Genomic DNA, 18,992 nt, shown 5'->3' on the forward strand with positions numbered 1-18,992 from the left:
TTCTATCGGACATCAGCAATGATATCCCTCATTCCACAGCCTCTTCTGAATCCGGCTTGAGCCTCTGGAAGTTCTGTGTCAATGTATGCTTGCAGCTGTTTCTATATTACCTTTAGTAAAACTTTACTTGCATGGGATATCAAAGAGATTCTCTGATGATTTCTGCATTCCGTTGGGTCACTTCTCTATGGAATGGGCACAAATATGGATTTGTATATATGCCCATAATTATGGTGAGAAATTTCCCTTCAATGTTTGTTTTGTTGAGTGTTTTTATTAGGAATGGATATTGGATTTTGTCAAATGCCTTTACTCCATCAATCGACACAATGATGTGGTTCTTGTCCTTTGTTTTTTTAATGTGGTGAATTGTGTTGATTGCTTTTCTAATACTGAAGCATCCTTTGATCCTTGGTATGAATCCCGTTCAGTCATGATGTATTACTTTTTTGATATGTCATTGAATTCTTTTGGCTAGAATTTTGTTAAGAATTTTTGCACCTATGTTCATGAGGAATGTTGTTGTTGTTAAGTACCTTGAAGTCGGTTCTGACTCATAGTGACCCTGCACAGGGTTTCCAAGGCTGTAAATCTTTACAGGAGCAGAAAGCCTCATCTTTCTCCTGCAGAACAGCTGGTAGTGGCGAACTGCTTACCTTGAGGTTAGCAGCCCAATTCATATCCACTAAGCTACCAGAGCTCCTTATTCTTTTTAGTGATGTCTTTGCCTGGTTTTGGTATGAGGGGTATACTTTCTTCATAAAATGTGTTCAGGAGTTCTCAATTATTTTCTATGCTATGGCATAGTTTGAGTAGAAATGGTGTCAGCTCTTCGCGGTAGAATTCACCAGTAAAGCTATCTGGAACCATTCTTTTCTGTTGTTATCAGTTTTTTTAACGACCTGATCAATGTCTTCTTTAGTTATAGGTCTACTCAAGTTTTTAACTTCATTCTGTGTTTGTTTAGGTAGGCTGTGTTTTTCTATAAATGTATCCATTACATCTAGATTTTCAAATTGTTGTTGTTGTTATGTGCCGTGGAGTTGGTTCCGACTCATAGCGACCCTGTACAGGGTTTCCGAGGCTGTAAATCTTTACGGGAGTAGAAAGCCTCATCTTTCTCCCACAAAACAGCTGGTAGTTAGTTGGAGTAAAATTCTTAATAGTATTCTGCTATTATACTTTTCATTTCTGTTGGTTCTGTTGTGACATCACCCATATTGTTTCTTACGTGTGTTATTTGCACTTTCTCCTTTTTTTTCTTTTGTGAGATTTGCAATGGTTTGTCAATTTTATTAATCCTTTCAAAGAACCAACTTCTTGTCTTGTTGATTCTTCCTATTGTTTTTCTGTTTCTAATTCATTTATTTCTGCTCTAATCTTTATTATTTCTTTTCTTCTGATGACTGTAGGCTGACTTTACTGCTCTTTTTCTAGTTGTTGGAGATGTTATAGTAATGTGTTGATTTGGGTTCTTTTTACTTCTTGGATGTATGTATTTAGTATTATAAGTTTCCCTCTAAGCACTGCTTTTGCTGTTTCCCAAAAGTTTTCATATGTTGTGTTTTCATTCTCATTTGATTTCAGGCATTTTTTTATTTCATTTTTTATTTGTTCTATTACCCAGTACTTTTAAGGAGGGCATTTTTCAGTTTCCATATATTTAATTTTTCTATCCTTAATCTGTCTATTGTTGATACCTAATGTTATAGTATTATGATCTTAAAAGATGCTTTGTAGTATTTTGATGTTTTAAAATGTATTGAGACTTTCTCTGTGGCCTAACATACGTTCTAATCTGGAGAATATTCCATGTGCCCTGGAAAAAAATGTGTACTATGCTCTTGTTGGATTGAGTGTTCTGTATAAAACTTTGAAATGAACTTGGCTAATTATGTTGTTAGTTCTTCTATATCTGAGTTTCTTTCTAGTTATTCTTTCCTTATTCGAAAATGGTGTATTAAAATCTCCTTGTATTTCTTTCTTCAATTTTCTTAAAGTTTAATTTATATATTTTGAGGATCTTTCATTGGAAGCATAGATCTTTATTACTGTTATGTCTTCTTGTTCAATTGACCCTTTAATCATGAAATAATTTTCTTCTTTGTCTCTTATGCTGGTTTTTACCTTAAAGTATGCTTTATCAGAAATTAATATTGCCACTCCTTCTCATTTTTTTATTGCTATTAGCTTGATACATTTTCTACCACCCTTTGATTTTTAATCCATTTTTGTATTTGTATGTAAGGTGTGTCTCTTGTAGACAGTGTATTGAAGGATCCTGTTTACTTATCTATTATGCTACCCTGTCCCTTGACCAGTACATTTAATATGTTGACATTAAGTTTAACTATTGATAGGCATGAATTGATTACAGTCATTTTGCTAAGCGTTGTTTTCGTTTTTGTTTTTGAGGGTACAGCTGGTTTCTTTGTTCCACATAATTTTCTGTATTGAGTTCATTTTACTTGTGTGTGTGTTTTTTTTTGTCAGAATCTTCATTGCTTTTGTTTTAATGTTTGTTAAATCTTCATGGTTTTCCCTTTTCTTAATTTGAAGTGAAGGTCTGATCATTTTCTTTGAGGTTAACCTGTAATTTGTTCATTTCTTCCTCAGTTTAAAATAGTCTGTTTAATTTTTAAATCTACTTGAGTTTCTCACCATTTGAAAGTTCTATAACTATACCTTTCCTGCTTTTTACTTTGTAGTTTTCTTCCTTATGAATTGATATAGCTTGTTCCCTATTTCCATTCCTATAGGTCTATTTTACTGTGGATATCTCAATATCTGGTTTGAATTCTGGGTGGTGTTGCTGTGTATATCAGTCTCAGGTTTTTGTCTACTATTGTTGGTTCTCAGTCAATAAGACTTCATCTCATATTGTTTTGTAAAAATGGCCAGGTTATTACAAATTCCTTTAATTTCTGTTTATCTGGAAATATTTTAATTTTGCCATCATAATTTTTGGTGGGCATATAATTCTTGGTGGGGAATTTCTTTCTTCAGAGTTTTGTATATGTCTCCCCCATTACTTTCTTGTCTGCTTGGGTTCTATTGAGAAACCAGAGCTTAATCTTATTAGTTCTCCATGGTAGGTAACTTTTCCTTTTTCCCTATGTGCTTACCGGATTCTTTCCTTGTCTTTGATTTTAGAGAGTTTGATTATTATATGTCTTGGTGATTTTCTTTTGGGGTCTGTCATGCCTGAGGTTCATTCATTCAGCTTCTTGAATGCTTATGTTCTCATCTTTCATGTTGTCAGGGTCATTTTCTTCCAATAGCTCTTTGACTATCTTTTCTGAGCTTTTTCTTCCTATTTTGGTTTTCCAATCACCTATAAGTTATTCCTCTTCATGTTTTTCCTATGTGAAATCTTACAGATTTTTTCCTTCCTTTTTTTCTAACATACTAATATTGAGAGATTCAGCCTCATTAATTCAGGCTTCCACTGATTCGAATCCACTCCATTGCCCTTTTAATATATTGTCCATCTTGGAAATCTTAGTACTGATCTTCTACATTTCTATTTGAAGGTTTTGTATTATCTCCAATCCCGTATCATTTTGTTTGATTGATCCTGTAGTGTTTTAGTGAATTCTTCCTTGTTCTCCTGGACCTTTCTGTCAACCATTTGGAAGTACCTAAATATCATCCTCTTGAATTATTTTTCATGCAATTCCAATGTCATTTTTCCCTCAAAAATATTTTCTAGCTCTGTCTCTTGGTCACTTGTTTGAGCCACTCTGTCTTGTTTCTTCGGGTGACCAGAAATTGTCTGTTGCTTTCAAGATATTGTGGTGTTGGTGTATTTGTTTTAATTTGATGATTGTATGTTGGTGTATTCTTAGGCACTCACCACTGCCTTTAGTGGGTGTGATTAGGGGATGAGCTTGTGCACTGTTCTCTGTTTGCTATTTTTGCAGTTCAGTTTGGATGGATTTAGCTGATCATGGTTGTTTTCATTGATCCTGTGTATAGCAGCTAGTATTTGTTATTGCCCAATGAGTGATCTGTCATATGAGTCAAGAAGATACAACACACACACAAGAGAGAAGGAAAAGAAACAAGCAAGCAAACAGCAGTTAAAAAATAAAACAGTAGAGAAGAAGAAAAAAGCCAACAACAGCTAGAGAAGAATACAAAACCCAAAGTGGGGAAATTTTAAAAATAGAGATAAAGTGAAAAGAAAGAAAAAGCACTAAACACAGTTAGGGACAGGAATGAGTAAAAAGGACCTGGCAGTAGTAGAGACAAACAATGAGAAAAATAAAGAAGCAGCAGCAGTGATTAAGAAAGCAAAACAGAAATAAAGTACACAAAATGAAACTGGAGACAGAAATTATAGAAAGCAAGAGAGAGGAAGAAGAGTAGGAAAGAAGAAACAAACAAAAGCAATGAAAGAAAAAACCAGAGCAGGTGCCCGACACAGAGAGCTGAAAATTCTGGGCTCTCCTTCCAGCCAAGGACCTCACCTCTTGGGTGGGTAAAGGATGAGAAGGTAGCCCTCTCAGCCCTAAGTGGAGTTTCTGTAGGTGTTGTCTGCTCTAGGCACCCCATCTGGAAGTAGTTCATGCAGATCCCACAGCAGCTGCAGGGGGTCAGGGTATTTTCATCCCAGAGGACAGCTGAGGGGTAGAGGTTCTGCTAGTCCAGGGCTTGCTAGAACCCGTTCTGCAGGTCTGGAGCAGGCCACACCTGATTCCATGTGCCAGAATTAGCGCTACAGGGCCCCCACACCCTCTGATACACCTCTGAAGTTTGCAGAGCAGAAAAGTGATTCCTCATCTACCATCATCTTCTGCGTCTGAGCTTCATAAGCCGTGGTGTGACTGGAGCCATTGCCCAGCAATAGGAAAGGTGCTGTGATAAGGAACCTGTGCCACACAGCACTGCCAGAGAGGTACCTCACTCTCCACCAGAGTCATTTCCTTTCTGCAGCAGCATCGTAGAACCCAAAAGAAACCATACTACAAAAACACAAGTCAATGTAAAATGGGGGATGGTGAACGGATTGTTAGGAAAATGCTATTTAGAAGCACTTGAAGAGGAGGACCTGTTAGAAACATGAGATTTTTTATGAATTTTGTAAAAGCCAGAATTATCATGGCATCCATTAACTTCTTCCTTATAAAATGAAAGCAGTTGTATTAAGCAGAGGCATAGAAACTTGGGCCCTTTGTTCAGTGTTTCATTTCCCACCCAAAATAAGGTGTTCTATCTAGCCCACTTCCCTGGTCTCCTTCTCCCCATGCCTTCCTTCGCTGTCCTTACTCCCTCCCTCCTTCTTTTGCTCTCCATCCTGCCCCACCCCCACCCCCACCTTTCTCACTCCCTCTCTGCTTTCATTTCTACTGCTGGAATTGGAAACTCCTGAGCTGGAATACTGCTTTCACAGTGCTTAGCTTTGTGTGCAGGAACAAGTGACTTCCCCGTCTTGAGTGCATTTGTCTCCTCTAAAGAGGTGATGAGTAGGAAGGCAGAGCCCACAGTGCAGGCCTGCAGGAATACTGTTTGCATGGCAGACAGACTCCATGATGGTGCTCCTGGCATCTTGGGTACTCTGCTGTCCCTTTCATATCCTGTATCATGATCTACACCTATGCTGGACCTGCTACAGAGCTTCTTAAGAAAGTTGTGCTCCCCTCCAAGACTGAAACTCAAAGGGAACATACAAGCAGGGAACATGTAAGCTTGCTGGCCACCATGTTGGTCTACTGGTGAGTGGAAGGGGGAGAAAGGCAGCAAAGAAGAAGTAGGCTGACTTCAACCACGTTCCATAGACTCCTGTTAACCTGGATATGAGAGATAGAAGAGGTAGGGCTGCTTGATCTGAAGTATGGTGAGACCTGGGGACTCCTGAGCCCATGGACAAAGACAAAGCCACAGAGAGCTAGAGCTGAGAGTGAGGAGATGCACAAGAATGCCCAAATTTGCAGATAATACCCCTTTGACTTAGCTTCTATGGCTTGATAATCAGAACTCAACTAGAGGAAGATTTTTTTTAAAAAAACAATTTTTGATAGAGGAAACAAGGGTAAATTGCTGCAATTTGATGAACTTAACCTATAACTATGGATGTAATAGCTCAAAGTACCAACTGAGAGGGAATGAGTCTTCACATCAAGTATCAATCCTATCCCTTCTGTATACAGAGTAGATAGGGATGGGCAACTTAACTTAAACATTGACTACCTAAAATGAGGGGGCGATAAAGGCATGAAGTGACTGGCTTACCAGTTTTCAAGAGGGAGTTTAGTTTAAGAGTATACAGGGGACTATAGAGTCCCCACCAAATAGTTTTCATCATGTCTAGATGGGTCTGGTAAAAAAAGATGGGGATAAGATTCTTATGATTCAGTAGTCAGTAATTGTTATCATGACTAATTGTGATTGTCACAACTGTAAAGGTAGAAGTTTTGTAACAAAAACAAGGAAGTAGTTAATCTTACAGTCCAGAAACAGAGGACCCTAGGACCATTAAGGGAGAAGAACGCAAGTGGTGTGTTTGACCCTATCCAGAGAAGCAGCAACACCAGAGATGAAGGCAGAGATAGAGCATGAAGAGATAGAGCAGCTGAGGACTCTAGACTCATGGAAAGAGAGGGACTGGGTGCTGGTGGCCAGGAGGCAGGCTTGTAAAATGTGCCCCTTGGTGGTTTGATTTATTATATATTTCTGAGTGTTTCTGTGTACTTCCTCCCAGCCACCACCACCACCACCACCACCACCACCCCAAAAAAAAAGAGGGAATGGAAGCAAATTCTCTTGAATGATGATGCACAGAGAAGATTCTAATCATTGCAATGAAATGATGGTGTAAAGCTGATGTTCTCCCATGTAAACTGTCACTCAGTTCACAATAAAAACTTGAAAAAAGAAAAGAAACTTGTAAGAATAAGAGAAACTTCTTACTAACAGTAAGAGAACCTTCTAAGAAATCTCATGGTTTCTTATTTGTGATGAACAAACTATCTTAACTGGATCCAACAGCACAGGGTCTCAGCGCCCCTCTGCTTTCCTCCACATACCTTGTGTCTTATCATATCCTTTTCCCCATAGCCCAGCGCCTGGCCATGTACCAGGAGGCAGACTCAGAAGAAGAGGAGGTGGTGCCTCGGAGTGCCTCCCTGTCCCTGCACAGCAGCATCGGGGGCCATCAGAGTATGCGAGTCCCACACAGGGTCCAGAGCACCAGGTCGCACCGACGAACAGGAAGCTGGGCCGAGGCCAAGAGAGCCAATGTGCTATCTAGACACACAGCCTTCAGCAGCCCCATGGTGAGTGGCACAGCCTAGGGCCAGATAGGACTGCAGCTTGCCCATGCCTGGGCCCGGACTGGCCTCTCAGTACCACTTCCACTGCTGTTTTCTTCATTAGAGGATCTGTATTTCAGATTGAAAATGAGCGAGACAAGTTTGGCTTGTTGTCCACGACTTAATACACAGTACTTTTTTCTGTCTAATACGTTCTCCACACAATTGTGTCTTTCCCAAAACACTGACCAAGGCTTCTAAGGGTGGTGGCTGCCAATGAGCCACGCAGGGACACTGAGAGAAAGAGTCTATCCTGTCAAATATATGGCTGAAACCTCAGAACAAGATGGTCAGAAAGGTGATAAGAAAGTAGACCCAAACAAAAACATGTCTAATTAGGTGAACCCACAAGTAGTAACCCTTCATTCTTCCTGACTTTGACAGCAACCCAAACATTATGGACAACCTCAGAAATGAGTGATCTCTAAGAATTCTTTTTGGTTCTAAAATGTCTTAACAACAGATGGGTAAAATCCGTTTTGTTCACTGTGTAGTGGCTGCTGTTCTAAGCCCACCAGCCGCTCTGGGCAATCCTATAGTGGATCACTGTGAGTCAGAACTGATTCGATGGCTGTTCACAACAACAAAGCTATATAAACCCAATCCCGTGCCATCAATTCGGACTCATACTAACCCTGTACAGGGTCTCTGAGGCTGTAATCTATGGAAGCAGAAAGCCTCTTTCTCCCACAGAATGGCTGGTGAGCTTGAACTACCAACCCTGAGGTTAGCGGTCCAGCACTTAGCCTACAAGTTTTCTGCCCCACTAAAGATTCACAGTTTAGAAACCTTTTATAAGGTTGTTATGAGTCAGAATTAACCCAATAGCAGTGGGTTTGTTTTCTTTATTGTTTTTTATAAACCCATATAAAGAAGCCCTAGTGGCACAATGGGTGAAGTGTTGGCAAGGTTGGCAGTTCAAATTACCAATCTTTCTACAGAAGAATGAGGCTGTCTGCTTTCAAAATTTAGTCTTGCAAACCCTAAAAGGCAGGCAGTTCCGCTTTCTCCTATAGAATTACTATGAGTCAGAATCGACTTGAAGGCAGTGGGTTCAAACCTATATAGAAACTGCCACTAAAACCAAGGTGATCTGGAATTGTGGGTGCTGCTGGTGCAAATGTTCAGGGCACTAGGAGGGGGTGCTCACACTGGGGAGGAGGGAGGATGTGTTGAGATAAGTTTTCTGGCAGCAATTTAGCAATATGGGTCAAGAGTACAGGCACACCTCATTTTATTGCTCTTTGCGTCATAACTGTGTTTTTCTTGTTGTTGTTGTTGTTACAAATTGATGATTTGTGGAAAGCCTGCCTCAAGCAAGTCTATTAGTACCATTTTTCCAACAGCACGTGTTCTCTGTGTGTCTCTGTGTTACATTTTGATAAACCTCATGAGATTTCCATTTATTTCGTAATGATACCATGCACTTTCTAGACTATGTTGTTGTTGCTAAGTGCCGTTGAGTCGTTTCTGATTCATAGTGACCCTGTCTAGGGTTTCCAAGGAGCAGGTGGTGAGCTTCAACTGTCGACCTTGTGGTTCAAACCGACTTTGCAGTCCAGCACATTAACCCCCAGCACCACATAACTTGCTTTATTGCTATAGTCACCTTATTGGAAAGATTCAAACTCTGACCTAGATTTAGTGATTCAGTCAAAGATTTATGTGCAGAGAAGTTTATCAGTGTGGTGTTTATAATATTAAAACTGTGAATGAGACTTAAATGTCCACTGAATGGCCAAATAAATGATGAGGCTTCCATTTTAAAAGATGTGGTTTTAAATAACTTTTTAAAGGCATAGGGAAAATAAAAGCTATCAATTTGTGTATAAAATATTTTAACTATGTAAAATTTAAATGTATATGAAAAAGACTAACAGGAAACAGAAGCATGTTTCTCAAAAACTAGTTAGTGTGTAGAGCAGTGTGACACAGCTTGGTTATCCATATTCTCTAAATTTTGCAAATTTTTCTAGCATATGAAACCTTATTTTTTGATAATATTCTTAAATGCTTTACTTTATGTTTCTGTTGTTAAGTCCCACCAAGTCTGTTCCAACTCATAGTGACCCTGCATAGCAAGGAGCGGCTGGTGAGTTTGAACCACCGATCTTGCAGTTCAAATCGACTTTGCAGTCCAGTGCATTAACCCACAGTGCCACACCAGACTTCTTATATTATAATAAGAACGTGTATATTTTATATTGTAAGAAGGTAAATATTTATCTTTATACATGTTATATATTGCCATACAAAAATTATAGAAGTTTATAACTGTAAAATGACGCATTACATGTATAGCTGTTTATGTGAGGAAAAGGCCTATTTGCATCACAAAGTTAAGTCAAGCACCAAGAAATGTGGTCGAGTCCTTGGTCAGGCTTACCCATACTCTGCTCCGTGTCCTCACAGGAGAAAGACATCATTCCTGATCCCAAGCTCTTTGAGAAGGTGAGCAAATGTGACCAGTACCTGGCCACTGCGCGACACCAGGAACATCTGCTAACCCAACTTCCACCTGAGCTCTCCGATGTGTTTGACTTCTTCATTGCTCTCACCATCTGCAACACGGTGCTTGTCACATCCCCTGACCAGCCACGGCAGAAGGCAAGTGCAGGGAACCATCGCCACCACCTTTGCCCTCCCAACCCTTCCCAGCCCTTCCTGGAAATGAGCTCCTGTGCATACATATGGCACCCTGCTCAGCACAGCCTCGAGAGAGAGTTTAACATGGGGGCATATGGTACCGTGGTCCAGTGGTATCACTGCATGTTGCAGGTGGGCACGGTGCAGAATTGGGGCAAAACTGGAGAGGACACATAGGCTGGGCTGCTCACCAGAGCTGGGATGAAAGACAGCGAGCGAGGGAATGCAGGGACCTTGTGAAGCCATGGCTGGTTTGACACATAGTCCCATCCTAGCCTTTGCTCCACAAGGTCTCAGACACACAAGAGGGAGCATGGGACCAGGGCTCGGAGCCCAGACTCAGGAAACACCAGGTCTCAGGTCGTGACCAGCTGACCAGCTGGGTGACTCCAGGCACCTTCCCTGTGCCTCATTCTTCTAGTTTGTGCTGTGGTCTGTGGGGAGAACTCAGGGAACATGCTTCATGCAGAGTATGGCACGTAGGGTATTTGATGCTAATAAAGGCACAGGGACTAAGACACAGTCTCAGTTCACTTATGGCAGTAGAAATATACTAATTTTCAGGTTACTTTTATTTGTTGCAACATTAAATTTCTCTCTGAAAAAAAATGACTTTTTACCTTTTTAAAGGCTTTTTTATGCATGAAGATACCCTCAGAAAGTCTTCTATGGGTCGGCCAGTGTGTAAGGGTGGTGCAGAGAAGAATGGTGGCGTACTTCACAGGCCAGGCCACCTTAAATAGGAAAAATCAAAGGTCCCTGTGATGGCTGTGAGCTGCAGGCCTGTCCTGATCCCCTCTCCAGCCTCTGAGTCAGCCCCTTTCAGCCAGCCTTCACATGGGGAGATGGGAGGTATCAGAGGAGGGTATAAAGTGAACCCTACCTTTTCTGTTTCCAGCAGTAGACAGTCCCCCTATGCTTCCGCTCCTGCCTCACTGGCCTACTGAGGACCCAGGTCACTCACTTACCACAGAGTATCAGTCAGAGTGCTTCAGAGACATGTGGCTATGGGACTGGCAAGTCTGAAATCTGTAGAAAGGCTGGAAATGCAGGCAAAATGTTGCAGTCTTCTTCTCCAAGAACCCTTCACTTGTAATCTTAAAGCCTTTGACAATTTGGATAAGGCTCACTACATTATTGAGGGTTGTTGTTGTTATGTGCCGCCGTGGAGTCGGTTCTGACTCATAGCGACCCTATACAGGGTTTCTGAGGATGTAAATCTTTACGGGAGCAGAAAGCTTCATCTTTCCCCACAGAACAGCTGGTAGTTTCGAACTGCTGATGCTGAGGTTCACAACCCGATTCGTAACCACTACGCTTCCAGAGCTCCTTATTGAGAGTGATCTCCTTTAAATACAGTCAGTCGATGTAAATGAATTCGTAACCACTACACTACCAGAGCTCCTTAATGTTAGGATTAGAAGTGAGTAAAAGATCACATACGTAGCATTGGTATGGGCTGGAGACCACCACCTTCCCACCCCATGCTTGAGTTCTGTTTAGGGAACAGAAAATCTAATTGCCCAGGATCTCCTGCAATTAAAGATGCCTCAGAGCACATGCTGCCCTACATACAGGTAGCCTTGAGCTGCAGCAGCATTGGGAACCTGCCACCTACATACAGGTGAGCTCCACCTTCAGGATGGCAGAGTCAGTGGGACTGCATTGCAGGACCCTCAGGGCTAGCCTAGCCCCAGGCCATGACCCTCTGTGTCAGGCACAGTGAGCCTTCCTCCAAATTTCTTATGAAGGCAAAAGGATACTTGGGTCAAGAACAGCATGAATGGGTGTCGCCAACCCCATACTGCTTTGCATCAGTTGGAAGTCTGACTTGTATCTACTCTCACAATTGCATCCTAAGAGAATGAATATTGTATAACCTTTTTTAAAATAAACTATTTCTTAGGGAGTTGTTGTTGTTGTTGTTGTTGTTGTTGTTATGTGCCGTGGAGTCGGTTCCGACTCATAAGGACCCTGTACAGGGTTTCCGAGGCTGTAAATCTTTACGGGAGCAGAAAGCCTCATCTTTCTCCTGTGGAATAGCTGGTAGTTTCGAACTGCTGACCTTGCTGTGAGAATGAATATTGTATAACTTTTTTAAAATACAATATTTCTTAGGGAGTTAGTTACAGGGTAAAGCAAATTGTTGACTGCTAACTGAAAAACTGGGAGCTCAAATACACTTGAGGGGCTCAAATACACTTGAGGTGCCTCAGAATAAAGTCCTGGTAATCTACTAAGAAATCAGCTGTTGAAAACTCTGTGCATTTTTGGCCACTGGTTTTTATTATAGCAATGTCAGGTTCACAGAAAATGTGCCCATAAAGTATACAGAGCACGCATTTACAGAAAGGAGCGCCGGCTCTGGTGGTTTGCTGGCGCTCTTACAGGGATGCTGAGACAGCATCTTGTGCTTGCAGAACACATCTTGGGGCCCGGTGGCAAGATGATTCCTTCACCCGCCCCCTGACTGTCTCTCTTCCAGGTGAGTGTGCAGTTAGAGCTCAAGTCCCCTGTGAAGACAATCGAGGACTTTCTCCGCAGGTTCACGCCCAGCCGCTTAGCCTTGGGCTGCAGCAGCATCGGGAACCTGCCCACCAGCAGGTCAGCCAACAAGTCAGACTCCAACTTCATGTCTTCTCTGTCTAGTGATAGTGCTCTGCTCCAGCTAGAGCAGCGCCTGGGCCCGCCTGGGCCCGATGTCACCGGCAACGGCATTCGCAGCCAGGCAGCAGCGAGCTGGGCGCTGGGCTGTCAGGAGGAGCGCGAGCTGCGCTATGAGGCCGAAAGCCCGGACGAGGCAGCGCTGGTGTACGCAGCGCGCGCCTACAACTGTGCGCTGGTGGACCGCCTGCCAGACCAGGTGTGCGTGGAGCTGCCGCATCTAGGCAGGCTCACCTTTGAGCTGCTGCACACGCTCAGCTTTGACTCCATCCGCAAAAGGATGTCCGTGGTCATCCGGCACCCGCTCACCGATGAAATCAACGTGTACACCAAAGGCGCCGACTCTGCGGTCATGGATCTCCTGATTCCGTGCACCTCAGGTACCGTTTCGCAGGCTGGCACCCTCCCAGTTCCTTCCCACGGGGGGATGTACAGTCAGAATCGTTTGGTTTGCGGTTGGAATGTGCCGAGGTACCTAATGGCCTACTTCCAAAGAATCAGCTACTGAAAACCCTGACACGAATGGGGTCATTCGTTTGTTAACTCGAGGACAACTGGAAGCCTGAGTCATCCGTGGGTTTATGATGCAGAATCTGGCAGAGAATTACCTGGCTTCTCTATATCATAATTTCCTCTGCTTAAGGGTTGGACGCTGTTTAAGGTAAGGAGCTCTGGTAGCTTAGTGGTTACGAATCAGGCTGTGAACCTCAAGGTCAGCAGTTCGAAGCTACCAGCTGCTCCGCGGGAGACAGATGAGGCTTTTTGCTCCTGTAAAGATTAACAGCCCCAGAAACCCTGTACAGGGTCGCTATGGGTAGGAACTGACTCCATGGCACATAACCACCACAACCACCACCAAAGGTTGGACTAGAAAACAGTTGGGGTGAGGATTCACCGGACCCCAAACTAAAATAGTGTTTGAAATCACTGGGGGTGAAGACTAACATAAGGTTTTAAATCTGATTAATGAAGGCTAAGTAACTTTGACCAGAAAGGTTCCTTCCTCTCCCTGAGGGCAGCTTCGAGGCCCTTGTCATGGCTTTTTGCCTATTGGTAGCACTTCCTCAGGCCATAGCAGGGGACCTAAAATTGGGATTTCTGACCTCCTTCCCATCCTTTGCACTAGCTCAGGCATAACCATGCCTCGTGGGGCTCATCTATGTATTACAGTTCCATGTCACTTTGGGTTTGGAATACAGGCATTAGAAAGCTGACATTTCATTCCTCTCTGTAGGCCAGCACTGGTGAAGAAGTCTTCTTTCTTTTGGGGAGACAGGAGGGCTGCACATCCCACCTCTGGGAGAAGAAAGTGGGGGGAAGGGAGAGTGCTGTGGACACGTTGGTGATGACCCTGGTGGGTTACAACTGCCTGGCACCCCTATCATGCCTTATCCGAGAAACAATACAACCCATTGTGAAAACCACTGCACGCATAAACCCTTCCTTAAGCCTGGAACAGAATGAGGGAGTAACACCGGTGTGCCGGTGGGGGTGGGGTGGGGGGGACGACAGACTAAAGGGAGGGGCATTGGGGAGCTTTGCAAGGGGCCATTCATTTTCTCATCACAGGACTGTGCCCTGCAAAAGGCAACTAAGCTAAATTTACACATTGATATCTGCAAGTAGATTGGGAGACCTTTCCTAATGGATGGCAGGATTTTCCTCTCCCAGAGAGAACACAGAACATAATTAAAGGGCCTACTTTGCATTCCAAGAGGATTTATTCGAAAATTCTATTTTCATTTACATCCTTACAAAAGAAAAACATTATGGCAGTGATCCAAGTAGATTCCAGTCTGCTGCAATAATTCCAGCTGTTCTCAGCCACCCACACAGAAGTAGCTAGCTCTCTAATCCATTCCATTTCTGACACCACAATGTGAGTCCAAGTAGAACTGTGCTCTGCAGTGTTTCGAATGATCTTTCAGAGATAGATCACTAGCACTTTCTTAGAAAGCTTCTGTGGGTGGACTTGAGCCTCCAACCTTTCCGTTAGCAGCAGCCAAGGACTTTAACCTTAAGTATCTCTCAGAGACTCAGTTCTAGCCTGTAGCTGTGCATTAAAGACAATGTGATGGGCCTTTGTGTTTCATGCTAACCCCATATGGAAGAGATGCATAAGATAAAAGACCTGAACTAGTTCTGCCTGTAAAATCAAGCAACGTGCAGAAAGGGGCACACATACCCACTTCCACTGCAACCAATGGGACTATGACAATTGCTAACTTATTTTGCCAAACAGTACATTTGTTTAATGAGTAAAAAATTGTCAAACTCATAAACAAAACCCAAACAAGAATCTTATCCCAAACTCTCACTATTTCATTAAAGAAAAAAATATTTTAGCACTCTCTTCCCACCCCACCCCTTAATACTAGGTCATACCAAAACAGTAGATGTATTTAAAGGGAATAAATTCATGAACTGCTCATTAGACGAGCCCTGTTTTCCTCACAGTATGCCAGAGTGGAAAGAACATCATGGAAACTGTGCCGGAGGGAAGGGACAGTAAGCGACAGTCTAGTCTGTCAGCAGCAGTCCCCCAGACTCTCTTAATTCAGTGGCTGCAGGATAGGGGGTCCCCCATATGTCTGCAAACTCCTTGGGGCACGTGGGAAGTAACGGCACCTCCCTTCCCTTCTCTTGCCCATAGTCATTCCCCTTGACAGAGTCCAGTCCCATACCTCTGCAGGCCTCCCACCTGCCCTATGCCTTCCCTCAGGTAGCTTTCCTGTTATGCCAATGCCTCTGCTCACTACACAGCTGGAACAGTCATTCCTGGGAGAAAGTTGATCACCAATAATGAGGTAGCTGCACATGGGTGGACGGATGACGTTGCTGTAACGCTAACCTTATTAAAGTCATGACATTGCTAGGAGCCTAGTATAAAGAAACCCTGGATTTCTAGCTCCATCTTCCTCTGGGCATTTTCAAACAGTTGTTTGATTGGGAAGATTGACATAAAAGTCATGTAAACAGTGGACAAATAGAGAGTCAAGAGACTCAGGGATGCTGGTGATTTTTCAGACAGAGACTGTAGCTGAACCACGCAGGCCCTGGGATGGTCCTGAAGGTATTCACAAGTGCCACATCCAAGATGCACGAGCCATTTAGCATTTACTTTAGGTGGATTCTATGTTTAAGAGATGTATGGGAAAGGGCAGACTAGCAAACCGGCCCTGTCCCCAAAGGTGCAGAAGATATGGTTTCATCAGGTGCCCTGGAGGCCACCCCAGAGACTCCACAAAGGCTACTAAAAACCAAAAATATATTTTATTGAAGAGATGTTTAAAAAACAGATTTTTTTTGTTTAATTTCTATGTGAAGTGGTGTGTGCTATTTGTAAGTGATGAAACAATTCAATAAATCTAGTGACCGAGGTGTCTCCCGAGTACCCCCAGTGGGTTGGTTCTGCAATAATTTCTCTAACCTTATTGAAGGTGGTGGTTGTGTGCCATGGTGTTGTTTCCAACTCATAGCGACCCTGTATAGGGTTTCCGAGGCTGTAAATCTTTACGGGAACAGAAAGCCTCATCTTTCTCCTGTGGAACAACTGGTAGTTTCGAACTGCTGACCTTGTTATCAGCCAAACTCATAACCACTATGCTACCAGTGCTCCTTTAAGGTTGTTGTTGTTGTTGTTGTTAGGTGCCATCAAGTCGGTACTGACCCATAGTGACCTTATGCACGGCAGAACGAAACATTGCCCAGTCCTGGGCCAACCTCACTATTGTTGCCACACTTGAGTCCATCGATGCTGCCACTTAGCCAATCCATCTCGTTGGGGGTCTTCCTCTTTTCCTCTGACCCTCTACCTTACCAAACATGATAGCTTTCTCCAGCGACTGCTCCCTCCTGACAATATGTCCAAAGTATGAGAGACGAAGTTTGACCATCTTGGCCTCTAAGGAGCACTCTGGCTGCACTTCTTCTAAAATGGATCTATTGGTTCTGTTGGCAGCCCATGGCACTTTCGATATTCTCCTCCAACACCATAACTCAAAGGCATCAATTCTTCTAGGGTCTTCCTTATTCACTGTCCAGCTTTCACATGCATATGAGGTCATTGAAAATACCATGGCTTGGGTCAGGCGCACCTTAGTCCTCAAGCTGACATGTTTGCTCTTCAACACTTTAAAAAGGTCTTGTGCAGCAGATTTGCTTAATGCAATACGTTGTTTGATCTCTTGACTGCTGCTTCTGTGAGTGTTGATAGTTGATCCAAAAAGAATGAAGTCCTTGACAACTTCAATATTTCCCACACTGATAAGAATGTTGTTTATTGGTCCAGTGGTGAGGATTTTTGTTTTGTTTACATTTAGATGTAATCCATATTGAAGGCTGTGTTCTTTGAGGCAGTTGTTTGAACAGAACATGGGAACACTGAATGTTTTAAAATTAAGATAGGTGTGCAACAAGGTTGTATTCTTTCACCATACTTATTCAACCTGTATGCTGAGCAAATAATCTGAGAAACTGGGTTCTATGAAGAAAAACATGGTATCAGGATTGGAGGAAGAAAAAAAAATAGCTAAAATGAATAGAGAGGAATACTGTCAACTGATGGTACATGGAAGGGTTTATATTCATTGTAATGAAATAAAGTGTCTGATTTGTTGAATGTAGAACTGATGATCTGCCCTGAAAACTTTCTCTCAATTCACAATAAAAACTTAAGAAGGAAATACAAGAAACTTCAGTAAAAATTTAATGATCTGCTGACATTTAGATAATGGTGACAAAACTGAGTAGGTACATGTGGCATTTAGAAAACCTCAAGCTGAGGGAACTGAAGAAAAAACTCAAGCCTCAACCTGCAGTATTCAAGGATTCTCTGGGGAAATTATTGAATGCTGCAGAAAGCATCAAAAGAAGATGGAAGGAATACACAGAGTCATGTACCAAAAAGATATAGTCAATGTTCAGCCATTTCAAGAGACAGCATATGATCAAGGCCAATGATCCCGAAGAAAGAAGTCCAGGGGGCATTGAAGGCATTAGCAAAGAACAAGGCACTGGGAACTGATGGAATACAAACTGAAATCATTCAACAAACTGATGCAGCACTAGAAGCTTTCACTCATTTGTGCCAAGAAATCTGAAAGACAACTATCTGCCCGACTGACTGGAAGAGATCCATATTTGTGCCCATTTCAAAGAGAAGTAACCCAACAGAATGTGGAAATCACCAGACAGTATCATTGATATTCCATGCAAGTAAAGTTTTACTCCAGGCAGTACAGAAATGGATGCAAACATACGTTGACAGAGGACTTCCAGAGGTTTGAACCTGATTCAGAAGAGGACGTAGAATGAGGGATATCATTGCTGACATCAGATGGATCTTAGCTAAAAGCAGAATCACATGTAAAGAAATATTTAGAAGGTTGGAAGGCTTACAGCTAGGGGAATTTGTAGTAGAAGCAAGAAATCCATTGTTTTCTAATCCAAGATGGTCAGCTACTCCCAAAGCCACCATCTTAGGTGAGACCAAGCAGGGGAATGATCAGAGCAGCCGTAGGTGCATGACAGAACCACAGAGATAAAGGTGTGAACACACTATTTTTTGTTTCTGTTCATTGGTCTTTTGCTGTCTGCACACTACCATTCTGGTGACTAGAGAGGGTGCTGGAGTGAGTGGACACCCCGGCCCCACCCCCAGAGGGTTCTACTACACATGTGCACAGATCTCCTTGAAATTTAAAATGACAGTTTCCACCTAAAACAAAACAGCAGTGCAAAATGGCCACAGCCAGCCCTGAAGTGTTTATCACTAGGAAAAAGGCCTGAATAGGGGTTGTGGAATGGGACAAGTAGACTAAAAAGGAAATAGGCCAAAAATTAAATCCTGAGTTACATCACAATGACCAACAGTGTCATCTTGAAATTTCTCAGGAAGAGGAGTGAAAAGGGAAACCCATCTCCAGATCACATCTACCTGGAGGCAATCAGAAAGCATAAAAAATTACCAAGATGCACACTTATCTAAGTATTAAGGTCACAGAAACAGATGATCATATCAGCACATGTCCAGAAATGAGATAAAGTGACTGAGGCAAATGAGCTGGAAGTAGACCTGCACTCCATATTGGAAGATGGGCAGGCTTTGGAAATGCCTGAGAAGGAATTCAGAAAAATGATTCTAAAATGCATCAAAACATTGATATTATATAATTTATATATAAACACTGAGAAAAATAAAGAAGTCAGGAAAGCACTAAAGGAGCAATCAAATAAGATAGATACAGCATTGGAAACAATTCAAAACTTACAGAAAGAGGTCCAAATGATTAATAATAGAATATCAGAAATGGACAATACGCTGAAAGGGAAAAGGAGTAGAATTGAAGAGCTAGACCCAGAACTAGT

General features: G+C 42.5%; 1 protein-coding gene across 1 annotated transcript in view; it reads left to right on the forward strand.

The window, feature by feature from the left end:
* ATP10A (ATPase, class V, type 10A) overlaps positions 1-18,992 on the forward strand; it is a 220,974-nt gene that overhangs the window by 144,419 nt on the left and 57,563 nt on the right. Inside the window, exons 8-10 of the mRNA XM_006861922.1 lie at positions 7,060-7,277; positions 9,726-9,920; positions 12,445-13,003. Coding sequence (XP_006861984.1) covers positions 7,060-7,277; positions 9,726-9,920; positions 12,445-13,003 — 972 coding nt within the window. The remainder of the gene's footprint in view (positions 1-7,059; positions 7,278-9,725; positions 9,921-12,444; positions 13,004-18,992) is intronic.

This window comes from Chrysochloris asiatica, unplaced genomic scaffold (assembly GCF_000296735.1).
Source record: "Chrysochloris asiatica unplaced genomic scaffold, ChrAsi1.0 scaffold00044, whole genome shotgun sequence".
Taxonomy (NCBI): domain Eukaryota; kingdom Metazoa; phylum Chordata; class Mammalia; order Afrosoricida; family Chrysochloridae; genus Chrysochloris; species Chrysochloris asiatica.